The sequence below is a fragment of the Marmota marmota genome, unplaced genomic scaffold (genome assembly GCF_001458135.2).
Source record: "Marmota marmota marmota unplaced genomic scaffold, marMar, whole genome shotgun sequence".
Taxonomy (NCBI): domain Eukaryota; kingdom Metazoa; phylum Chordata; class Mammalia; order Rodentia; family Sciuridae; genus Marmota; species Marmota marmota.
Genome location: NW_025999943.1, coordinates 861,248 through 873,696, shown reverse-complemented (window position 1 = coordinate 873,696; position 12,449 = coordinate 861,248). Strand labels below are relative to the sequence as shown.

The following is a 12,449-nucleotide window of genomic DNA, read 5'->3' as shown; positions in this document are numbered from 1 at the left end:
CAACATACACCTCAGTATATAAGACATATATATATGGTAAATGGGCATATAAAAACAACCCACATCATATGTCATGAGGGAATTGCTAATTAAAACAAAAATGAGATGTCTTTTATGCCTATTAAGAATGGCCAAAAATATGAATGACAACAAGACCTTTTGTTCAGGGTGTAAAGTATCAGGAACTCTCATTCGCAGTTGTGGAAATGCAAAATGGTACAGGCCCTTTTATAATTTAATAGCAGCTAAATTGTGTATTAGTAATAGAAGCTTTAAATTAATGCAATATCATGAGAACTCTGCCCTGTAATTTGTTGCTCAATATTTTATTCTATGAAGTAGAAAAAATAAATTCTTAAAAATTCTAGTTGAAAAATATAAATGAATATTAATTATAGTGATGGAGGGGGGAAATACTGCAGTGTTTTCCTGTCTTCCAGGTGTACTTGTGGTCCAATCTAATAAATCCTTTACCATTTTAAAAACTGTATCTAAATTGTGCAATATCATTTTGAATAATCTAGGATTATGTAACGCATGACTAGTCAAATGTCTGATATTTATTTAAACAAAAAATTAAAACTCACACTGTTATATCTAAACACAGAAATAAAATATGTACAAAGGGAAGACACACATTTTCTATGATTCCACATGGCCTGTAAATGCTCATGGTTATGACAGGCAGTCTGGTGAGGACCACTTTTCTAGGAATAAAACAAAGAAATCAATCAACATCAGCAAGAAACTGTTCTTACTCTGGCTTATAACTTAATAGTCAAATAAAGTTGGTAAAACTCTTAACTACTTTACTTGTAAAGTAAGAAAAAGTTAGAAGGAATGAATGTAGAAGTTTCGTATGTATGCCGATGTGCAGGAATTTTGTATTTTCTGTACCATAATACATTATTTTTTCAAATATATTTTCTAACCCACAGTACTTCAAAATGCTAAGAAAAGCCCCAAATGTGTCAGTGATAAAATGGATTTTAATGGATAAAACCACATGTTGCATTTAGCATAACCTTATTTCTGAAAATAGGAGTACTTTGAACTCTACTGTTACCCTCCTTATTCTCCCACATGTTGCTACGTTAACTTTTGACATTATGAATCCTACAAAGGCCATAACAGGGGCTTAGTTATCCTTATTTTATCATAACACCTAGGAGAAAATGTATGGAAATCACTTAACATACATTCACTAATGGTGAATTCATTGCTGACAACCATGTAAATTTAAAATTAAACAAGTTCATTTTGGCAAGGTGATGAATTTTGTGTGCAAAAACTCTTCAAGATTTCTATAAAACCAAAAGCAATGAAGTGACATTTAAATATCCAGAGATTTCACAGAAGATAAGTAATTCAAAAATATCTTACTCATTCTCAGATAATCAAGTTTCTCACCAGTAAAAACCTAAGAGATATGAAGAGGCAAATAATTGCTTGCAGGTCACATCTCCCTAGTTTCCATGTTTTAAGATTAGAAACAAAGGTACTTTATTTGAAAAGTGTACAATTTTAAATAATTTAAATTGTGAATACACGAATGTGTGTCTGCAATTTGTTGTTTTGAATTGTTTCCTTTCTTCATTCACTAATCCTCTGAAAGACATTTACTAACAGAAGAGTATTTGTCTATTTAATTATGCTTTCAAAGCAGCTAGAAGAGGATTTTTTACATCTGGCAGTCTCCTCTGTTACATATACATAAGAATGGATGCATATATAATAAACATAAATGTACCTTGTAAAAAGAAGCTATATCTGTAAGACAGATAATGTCCATTATTTCCATAAAAGACAAAGTTGTTAAACAATATAATTTAGAATATAATTGCCTTATCATAATTCTGTAACAATTAACCATTATATACAAATTTTAATTTGACATTGCTAAGGTGAAGAACCTCAGTGGAATGTTGGGGACAAATATCTCTGTTTCACAATGTGTATAGCTGAAAAGGCAAAAAGGAATTCTGTATTTTTAGTTACTGTCTATTCCTCATTGACAAGATCTTTTATTCATTTGGCTACCAGGTATAGAACCAACCCCCCTAAAAAGACTTTCAGTTTTCTCCCACCCTACAATAAAAAGTGGGGCACATCTTTTATGATGTGCCATTCTCTTCACATAAAGAGTTATATAGGGAGGAGAAAGAGAAAGAAATCCTCACACTCACTGTGAAACTTTTCCCAATTACCAGGAGATCCAGACTTTCCTTGTCAAATAGCAGTTGCAAACATATGGATTATTTTCTTTTATTCAGAAAAAGAACAGTCTCTCGGGGTAATTTTGTAGACAGTCTCACATGTAAGGAAATATTTTTGGACTTTCTTTGATTATTTATGTATGAGTTTTAATTGGTAAACAATCTTGCAACTTAGTAGTATTCCTCTCATTTTAAAAGTGCTTTTAATTATGTATCTATTGAGTATCAGAATAATATATAATGCAGACTAAATTACAACTATATTGAGACTATCTCACCTTTTTTGTTTTCCATAGGTATGTGTGTGTGTGTGTATACACACACACACACACACACACACATATATATATATATATATATAAAGCACATACATAATATATAAAATTCAACTTTTAAAGTATATCTCCTAAATATATTTATTAACTAATAAATATCAGATATAGAAATATGCTCCCTATATACATGAAAGGCATAAAGAAAGGATATAAAACATCATTTTAAAAGTTGCATTTCAGAAACAGACCAAATTATTCTATGGGCATGTAATATTATATCACAATGAATTCCACTATTATGTATAATTATAATGCACCAATAAAATATAAGTAAAAGAGAAAAAGTATTTAACTACAAGGGAATGCTCACATCACATTCTTCAATCCTGAATCAAATCTTAAACCTTTTAAATTATTTAGGCCAGGTCATGAAGGCAGCTGAAAGCAGTTTAGATGTTGCTTCAGTTTATTTAATATTAAAGGGAAAAAGAAAAGACTTTCTCTCTGCTACAATATGAGAATGTGATTCAAAGAGGATAACACATTTATATGATTATTTCTTACTAAAATTTTCATGTCACTATGGGGATCGATGGAAGATATCTGAAGAACACTTTCATAAGTTTACAATAGGTAATTCGGTGGAGAGGAAGCTATTCATTAAGTAAATATTATTATAAGTTATGTCTAAAAGATTGATTTGAATATAAAGTTTTACTCCGGTATGATTTTACACTACACCCATCATATTAGAAAAATTTAGTTTCGGGACATCAATGACAATTTGCACTGATGTGCTTTGGACAAACTTCTGGTAAAAATCAAGAAACAAACCCCAGATAATTAAAAATTATTCTTTTTTTTTCTTTTAGTGACCAAGTTATGTGTATAAGGATGAGAATATTTAACACATACAAGAATTAGGACTTTGAATATTTCTATTGAATTTGGAAAGAGACAAAGTTGGTTGTTTAAATAAATAATCAAATAATATAATAAAAAAATCTTCTTGAAGGAGAAGTCATAGGAAATGCAGGTGAAATAATGAAAGTTCTGAGATTCTCACAGATCACAAAACTCTTTAAGGGGTAAAAACCATTATTAACTTTGTCAGCTCCCACAACTAATATGGAAACAAATTACATAAGAAGAAATCCATCATGAATGAACATTTAAGTTTCTAAACTATTATCCTCTTTGTAAAACATAATGATTTCCATACCTTTTTAAAGTTTCATTTATATTTCTGTTTCCTTTTAGTCTTGGGATGGTATATTAAATATGGAGACATACTTACATGTCTTCATAAACAACTGTGTTCTCCTTGATCTTAAGTTTAAAAAGGAACATTATTACTTTAGGTAATTAACAACAATTAAAGATTAAAAACTATTACTTCTTCCAAAATAGAAGAATGTTCTCAAGGACATGTTTCTGTCTGAACTCATGGATCCATTCCAAAGGTCCTCCAGGCATGGACATTTCTTAAAGTTTGCAGACTGCATGAATGCACTTGATTGGAATATAAATTATTGGCAGATACTCTATTGAGTAAAGAAACATCATGACATGTTTACTGCACTTTTTTTCTTCTCCTCAGAATATAGTTTTTTAAATCTCTCTTCAGAGGATTTACAATTCACTACTGCGCTGAATATTTTTTTGTAGGTAAGTATAAATCATATCATATGGACATACATTTTACCTTAGAAATTGTTGCTTTAAAAAGAATAATTCCCAACTTTGTCCTTCAAAACTTTGGAAATAAAAGAAGAAATTTAGGTTTTCATTAAATCTTTGATATACAATGGTTGATGACTTTGCTTTAATATAGGCAATTATTTAAGAGAAATCTGGTAATATGATTTCATAATAGAGCCATAATCAGTCTTCATATCCTGCAGCATAGGCCCCCACTATTTTCATGAGTAGCAAGGCTTCTCATTCAAAATCAAACAAAAATGTATGTATTGCTAGTAGTACAGAAATGAGTTAAAAGTTAAGACATTTAATAGGTTATTTTTACAAATCACTGAAATATTGTTAAATAAGTTTTTAAAAATACTTCTTTATATAAAACGGAGTCCTTCCTAAACCAATGCATAAGTTTACATGGTGCTAAGAAAACAGACCTAGATTACCTTTACTAATTTTACTATGAAAAATTTCTATGTTTATTCTGCAGTTAGAAAAAAAATGTTATATTATTTTCATTTGTATTGCAAAGGAAAATGATTTGCTTAAAAGGGAAAATTGCTAATAATAGTTTACGTTTGGCTCAGTGTCCATCATACCCAGAATTTTAATATCCTTTTGCACATGGTAAACAAAATACTTCTCTGTGCCTAACAGAAACCCTACTTTTGTGTGTGTGCATTATGTATGTATTTGCATATTAATTCTGACTTGACTGACACACTATTTGAAGAAAGCACATTTGAAAATAGACTTTTCATTTTAGCTTTATTGTAATGAGCAATATCTTTAATTTTCTTGAAAGGCACCCAAGAATAATTACTTTTGTGAACCCAAAATATACAAAACTGTACAGAATAAATAGTTCATAGAAATCTAGCTATACCTTTTTGTAAAATAAAGCTACATTGTGCCTTTCTTGAGGCAACTTAAATCACTTACCTTTAGAAGTGCCTTTTCTACTAATTTATGGCATCTATCAGTATACATCAATAAAAATAAAATAACAATCTTTACTACTTGTTTTATACCTTTGAATTACTTGACACAAGGAATGTATTTCTATCATGTTCATTCAGATATACAAAGGATTAATACTATGAATGAAAGCAAACTTAGGTGATCTAATCATATTTACAATTGAATCTCAGTAGCATTTTAAAAATACTCCAAGAAGCATTAAATTTTTGAGCACAAACAACATACCGTAATTCACAGCAGCATTGACATTAAGAATCTCCACACAAAGTGTATAGAAAACCAAAAATTCGCTTATTTATTCCACCTGAACTATTAATAATATTTGTTTTGTAAATTCAGAAAACATTTGGGTGGCATTTGATTAACCCTCCATTGTTCAAATTGTGGGGCCACCCAAATTGTCCCAATAATTACAACCATTCCACTTTTTTCTTTATTATTATAAATCTCAAGTTCAATTTTCTTTTGCATTTATTGCAAGAAAATTAAGTGTTTGACAATGCACATTCTGAAGTATATACTGGTTATAAACAATATATTCCTTACATATTATAACTACATGTATAGGTATAGTTTTTAAGTAATGAAATCCAATTTTATTTAATCCATGGGTAAATTAATTCAAGAAGATAAGGGTGATTTTAGTGTTCAACCCCTATCTTAGATGTGCAAGAGGACTTCTATGAAACACTTTTAAGCATATGGAGAAATATTACTGTAATCCTTGTATGAGTTACATGCAAGGATTTATGTTATTTGGGACAAACTAAATTGCCTGAAGATAATGCCATGGCTTCTCCCAGTGATCCCTGAGTTTCTTTTTCTTCTTTTTTTCTCCCCCATAGGATTACTGCTGTGCTTAAGTTCTGATTGATGACACACTCATGTAAGGCACTTATTTCCAAAGTTTGGACTTAAGACAGAACCACAGCATTTCTGTGAAAGTCCTCAAATTCTCCATCTATGTTTGCTGCTCCAGGACTTCTAAATAGTCAGGTTCGGCATGTAAATTAGCTTTGAGCTCAAAATACTCATTTTTAGTCTGTTCCACTAATACCTTTCTTGGCCGTGAGTACATTAATGTTTCCATTAATTTCAACTCTTCATGGGCTCTAGGATAATGTACCTCCAAATCAGGCTGGAGCTGGGCAATATTTTTCCTTAGGTACTCTGTGATTCCCAGTTGCTGAAGTTCTCTTTCTTTCTCTAAAATATTCCTGTATAATGAACTGGCATCCTGGAAGGACAAAAATTCTGTTGATTGGTCTGTAGTTTTGTATTTCATATTTGACCCTGTGAGTGGCGAATGGTTTTCCCTTTCTAAAAGACTTCTTTGGAGATGTTTTACATCACTTCCTTCTTTCTCATTTCTTTCTTCTTCTTCTTCTTCCAAATGCTTTGGACCAAATGATGGACTTCTATAAACATGAACCATGGGGCTCACCATGTGCTGCTCATAAAGAGAGGCAGAGGGTCTTTCAGTTGTGTGATGAGTTGTTTTATGGCCATACATGCTGTATTGAAGATGCACAGGACTGTTGTCTCTCATTTGCTCATCTACTTGTTTCTTTTTGTATCTTCTTCTGCGGTGGAGAACAAGAACCACTATCCCTGCAGCACAGAACACAATAGTTATAAACACAATCAGGAGTCCTAATATTAGAACTGAGAGTGGTACAGCATCAGTAAGAGATCTTAAAATAGTACCAGCTGTATTTGTCGTTGTTGTAGGAGTAGTAACAATAACATAACTGGTCTGAGTTGGGTTATTTACTAAACCTGGGCAAAGAAGTTCACTATTGAGGGCCTTTAATTCCTTTTTGTCAAGGTGCCCTGGGGAAGTGCAGAGGATATCATCTGTCACTGTGTTCTTGCTTAATTTTTGTATCCATTGCTGCAATCCAACTAGGTCACAGGAGCAGTCCCAGGGGTTATCCTCAAGGTCAATCTGGGTTAGTAAATCAAGATCATCCAAGATGTTACTCACAGGTAGATGGGTGAACTGGTTTGTTTTAAGATTTACCCTAGTTAAGGGAACTCCTGAAAAAATATGCAGTGGCAAAACTTGTAGGAGGTTGTTGTTTAAATAGAGGACTTTGAGTTTAGGCATTGGGTTAAATGTTCCGGGTAATATTTCTTTGACTGCATTGTATTCAAGATATAAGTACTCAAGATTGTCAAGACCAAGAAACATGCCTCTATTTAATTTGGTCAGATGATTACCATTTAGGTAAAGTTTTTGTAGTCTTGTTAGATTCATAAATGATCCTTCTTCAAGAACTTCAATACGATTGTTTCCCAAATGAAGCATTTCCAAAGTAAAATATTCCACTAGATCAGACTTCATTACAGTATGAATAATATTCCCTGCTAGAATAAGCTTTCTAGGATTCTGTGGAGGCGGTTTTAAATCTGATAAGCTTTCAATATTACGCTCTTGACAGTGTATTAGAAGTCCTGATGGGGATAGAACTTTGCAGTTACAAGGAATAGGACAGTAGGGTGCTGGAAGTTGAGTGGATGGCTTTGTAAGATAAGGTATCAAACCTGGTGCTTTGGTAGGTGGTTTGAAAATGGGTGTGATCTTGGTTGACATGCGACTATCACTTATTGAAGATGTCACAGGCAGATGCAATGATCCTGAAGGATCTTCATGTTCTTCATACACTGGTGGAGTAGGGCAAATTGATTCCTTTTTCAGTCGACTTAGTATGCTTCCTTTGAAGACTGGAGGACTGTTGCATACAACATCACCAATTACAGACTGTGGTGGCATATTTTCCAACCAAATTTTTAGCTGTAATAAGTCACAATTGCAGGCCCACTTATTGTCCTCCAACTGGAGATCCAATATTCGACCAATGTGTTCTAAAAAGCCAACATAAGGCAATGTTTGCAATTGATTTCCACGAAGATCCAAATGGGTTAAAGGAACAAATCGGAATATGTTTGGAGGCAGACTCTCAATAGCGTTATCATTTAAAATTAACACTTTAAGTCTGTTGAGCTTGCTAAAGGCACTTGGTTCAATCACTGTAATAAAATTGTTATCAGCTTGTAGGAATTCCAGGTTTTCTAGTCCATGAAAGGTATCCTCTTTCAGAATTTCTAGAGAATTGTGATTGATATGAAGTTGCTTAAGGAGGCCAAGGCCATTAAATGCACCAGTCTCAATATCTGCAATATTGTTAAATCCAAGGTGTATTGAGATAGCATTGGTAAGCCCAGAAAATTCATTTGTGTGAAGCATTGTCAAGCCATTATTCAATAAGCTTAGGTGGAAAGGTCGTGATGGTGGCACAGTTATTTGGGATAACTTCTTGATACCTTTTTCTTCACAATTTATTAACATTGTCCCGTCTTTTTCCTCACAATTGCAAAGAGAATCACAAGAACCTCTGATTGAGGGTATCTGCAATTGGGACTGTAAAGATATACAGGCAAGGAGAGATGAACATAAGAGATGAATCCACAGCTTCATGTTGTCATGTGATGAAATCTGATTCTGTAAAATAAAATGCAATAAGAAGGGATTTTATTGGGGGGTAGCAGGGACATGAATTTGACATTTTCAAAATGATAGGTCTTCCACTAAAGAGGAAATTACTTATTACTATGAAAATATAAATACTTTGCACGTACATTTTTTTCTTTTTAAATTTCTCATAATACTTGGACAGGCATATTTTGGGTTACTTTTAACAAGCACTATGGTCAAAATATAAAATTTAGGAAAGCAACAATTTGTAATATTATGTCAACATATTTGTGTTCATATCTGTCAAATAACTAGCTTATAAAAGATAAGAGAGGTGCTTTCTGGCTAACTGGACCACCAACATTTCAATATGATGTAAAATTATACATGTGAGAATGCCTTAATATTTTTTAACACTAAAGTAAAGGAATTTAAGACTGGAGGATTATAATATAAAACAAATATGTATGTATTAGCCAAAAGCCTAGAGAACTACAGGAAATGTAAAAGTTATAGAAAGAATGTATACACATGTGTGTATGTATGTAAGAATATTTCCAAGTGTATGCATTATATTCATGTATTTATAACCCTGTCTGTGTTTTAAGCTATTTTTATTTTGAACCAAGATGCTTATTAATTTGATTTTTTAATTTCAAAACTTTAAGAAAAATCTGTCCTCAATGGCTAATCAAAAGGCATTGTGAAAAGAACTCTGCGTTGACTATTTTGTCTGAGTCAGTGTGTATAATAGTAGCATCACACGTATAGGCTTAAGATTTTATAGTCAAATTTCATTGAAAGCATGCTTTATTTTGTATTTTTAAATATAGGATACTTCTGGCTACTTTTTAATTCTGTTATGGACAAGTTTTAAGTTATCAAAAACTGAAGGAGACTGATCTACAGCACACATTTCAGTCCATTGTGGAAGAATAAACAACACCTCATGTTCACTTTAAGCAAATGACTTTCTATTGAGGTCTTGAAATAGGCTTTAGGGCACTCAAAGTCATTCTGTAATGGAGCAGTCAATTGCCTTTATTATAAGGCCTAAAGTCTCAAACAAGAAACTCTGAAACAAACTGCACAATTCAAAATACTTCCAGATATGTCTCATTTGGTTAAAAAAAAAAAAAGTTCATATCAACAACATCACATTTTCCAAGCCCTTCAAAATCTAAATGTGCATGTGAAACAGCAATTCTAAAAGACTCTGACTTAGACATAAAAACAATGGTAAGGTAAGCATATATAACTCTAAAGGTATCTAATTTTATTCCTTTCCTTTAAATATTGCTCCTAAATTTACATAAAACAAATGGAAAGTTAAATACCACATCTTATGACTACTGAGCTTTTGAAAACGCCAAATGCTTTCATTATCCTAGGTCAAGTGTAAATAGTAACTGTGGATCTAATTAAAGTTCACAATGAGATAAAATATCCTAGAACCCAATCATTAATCCTGAAAGTAATTTTTATTTCCCAAAAATATATTATTTCATTGCAAATGCATGTAGCCTGAAATTTCTGAAAGGCAAATGGCAATTGAGCAACTGAAGGAACAAAACAATACAGTCTACATAAAAAAAAGTTACGAGAATTTACATTTCTATAGGGAAACAGTTTGATTTTACATAGCTCTGAGTGCTGTGCTTAGAGTCAAGGAGCTTGTAGTTGGAGTCTTCAACTTGTGGATTAGCATTCCAAAACACTCTAAGTACCTCTCCATGAATTACAAACAATGAATATAATTCATTTCATGAAGTACAGCATCTTGGGAAAATAGTAAATAATTTCTAGTTGACAACATCTCATTATTTTAATCTTACATGCTTTTTATTCTCTTCAAAATGTGCTGTGGAACAGTTTCTAATCTTATAAGAAATTTTAAGAGTGTTTTTAGAGTAACCATATCTGATACAATGTGAAAGAGGCCATAACTCCCTGTTTACATATTTTTCAGAAAGTGTATGTCAGAAACAATAAAAGTAATACACAAAATTAAAAGAATTTTTGTAGAATATTATGCTTATATTTTAAATTCAGCAATGACATTTGGAAGCCATCTTCCCTTCAGGAAGTACACATATTTAGTTTCCAATAACAAACTGCATGTTGTAAAAGAAATAGTGGCATATTATTATATTTGTGCTTCTCCACAGCCAGCTGTTGGACTAAATGTCTGCTGCTCAGAGAAACAGGCAACTGCTACAGCATTAGTTGGGCCACTGAGCAAAATGAAACCAAATATCACTTAAGGCAAAGTTATTTTGTTTCATTAAGAGGCAAACATATAAATCTAATCAATTTATGATAATGCAAAAATCAGGATAAGAAAAGCCTGGAAACATTCATCTTACCTGTAAAGCAGACTCTTCCTGACGTTATCTGTAATGCACAGCTGGAAGAGGTGTTCAAAGTAATTCAGTTTTGTATTAAAAAAGAAAACACCAACTGTCAGGTACTTTCTTCTCTCAGATCACTTTTTGACAAGTCCCATAGCTTTAGAAAGTTAAAATCTCTGGTGAAGGACAAAGCTATGAGCATTTCATTGAAAATATTGCAAGCAGAGTACATACTAGAGCATCCTGAAGCAGTTGTCCTTTTCTCCCCCAATTAAAATTCACAGCATACTTCACAGCTATGCTGACTTTTTTGCATATAGTTAACCATTTGCACGCTGCTGAATGCAGCCAATAAACAAGATGTTTAACAGAGCTGGGATTGATCACTCTTGCTTTCTTAGGTTGTAGATCCAAGCTGCAGCAGTGCTCTCCTTCCTTCCTTTCTAGTCTTTCTTGTTAGCTCAGTTTGTTATTAGTCAGATTGCCAAGGGCTGGGAGGGAGGCGTAAATAAAGAGACTTCTTGGCTTTTGACTCAGCCTTTAAGCCCTTCCCCATCAGAGCACTTTAATCCGCCCGTGTCATATAACACAAGAGACAGCTCCACCTTGGGACTGCTCAACTCCTCCTCTTTCTGAAAATGATCTTTCCCCTCCTTTTAATACCAAATATGGAGCAAGTGATTTTGATGGAAATAATTACCTGTTGTTTAAAATGTTTAATAATATACTTTGTTATTTATGGGAAATTAAATAATGTATTCTGTTGAAGTCTCATCTAACTCAGTACTGTACTGCACACACAAGTGCAGAAAAACAACAGGCATGCTGCCTGTAGAAGAGCTGCTTCCTGTAGTTTCTGTTGTTTTTGTTGGTGTTCAGAGGTGAAATTGTGCACTAATTAAATTTTAAAATGGTAACATAAACTGCTTCCCTACAACATATGTATATATGTATTTACCATTTCAAATTTTTTAATGTGACTGTGTTTTATATTTCATTATTTCTTTCACATTATTTCTTTCAATAATGAAGCTAGAAATAAGGTCTCATTCAGTTATTTAAAAATAATATTTAGAGTAAAACTATTATAATTTTAAAACATATTTTCAAAGTTTTACAATATGATTGCCCTTGATATAACACAGCTTAGCACTCATAAAGATATAAAATTCTACCTTCATGTATAAAATTCAGCAAGTTAAATTAAATATGTACAAATGACAATATCCTGATTTTTATAGTATTAGGTCAGAACTATTTTTTCCCAAAAAGATTTTATTTAACTTTCACTTCAAAAAATTTTCTGAATGACCCTAAAGAAATTCTCAACAGATTCTTTATTTCCCCAAATTTTTGCTTATACAAAATCATTTCTCCTTACCCACATTTCAAGTAAATAAACATTTTTGCATTCAAAATGAATACACTATAAACTATCATTTTTAAAAAATAT

The 12,449-nt window shown here is 32.2% G+C and overlaps 1 protein-coding gene across 1 annotated transcript; it reads right to left on the bottom strand.

Annotated features, from left to right (window-relative positions):
- Positions 1-4,935: 4,935 nt before the first annotated feature.
- Slitrk6 (SLIT and NTRK like family member 6) lies at positions 4,936-11,558 on the bottom strand. Its single transcript, XM_015499320.2, has 2 exons — positions 11,012-11,558; positions 4,936-8,672 (listed from the first exon to the last, which is right to left on the bottom strand). The coding sequence occupies exon 2, from the start codon at positions 8,646-8,648 to the stop codon at positions 6,129-6,131; it is 2,520 nt and encodes an 839-aa protein (XP_015354806.1). The 5' UTR covers positions 8,649-8,672; positions 11,012-11,558; the 3' UTR covers positions 4,936-6,128.
- Positions 11,559-12,449: the final 891 nt, after the last annotated feature.

Excerpts from the sequence above, each read along its gene's own strand:
- Slitrk6 (XM_015499320.2), bottom strand. The coding sequence starts at position 8,648 with ATGAAGCTGTGGATTCATCTCTTATGTTCATCTCTCCTTGCCTGTATA.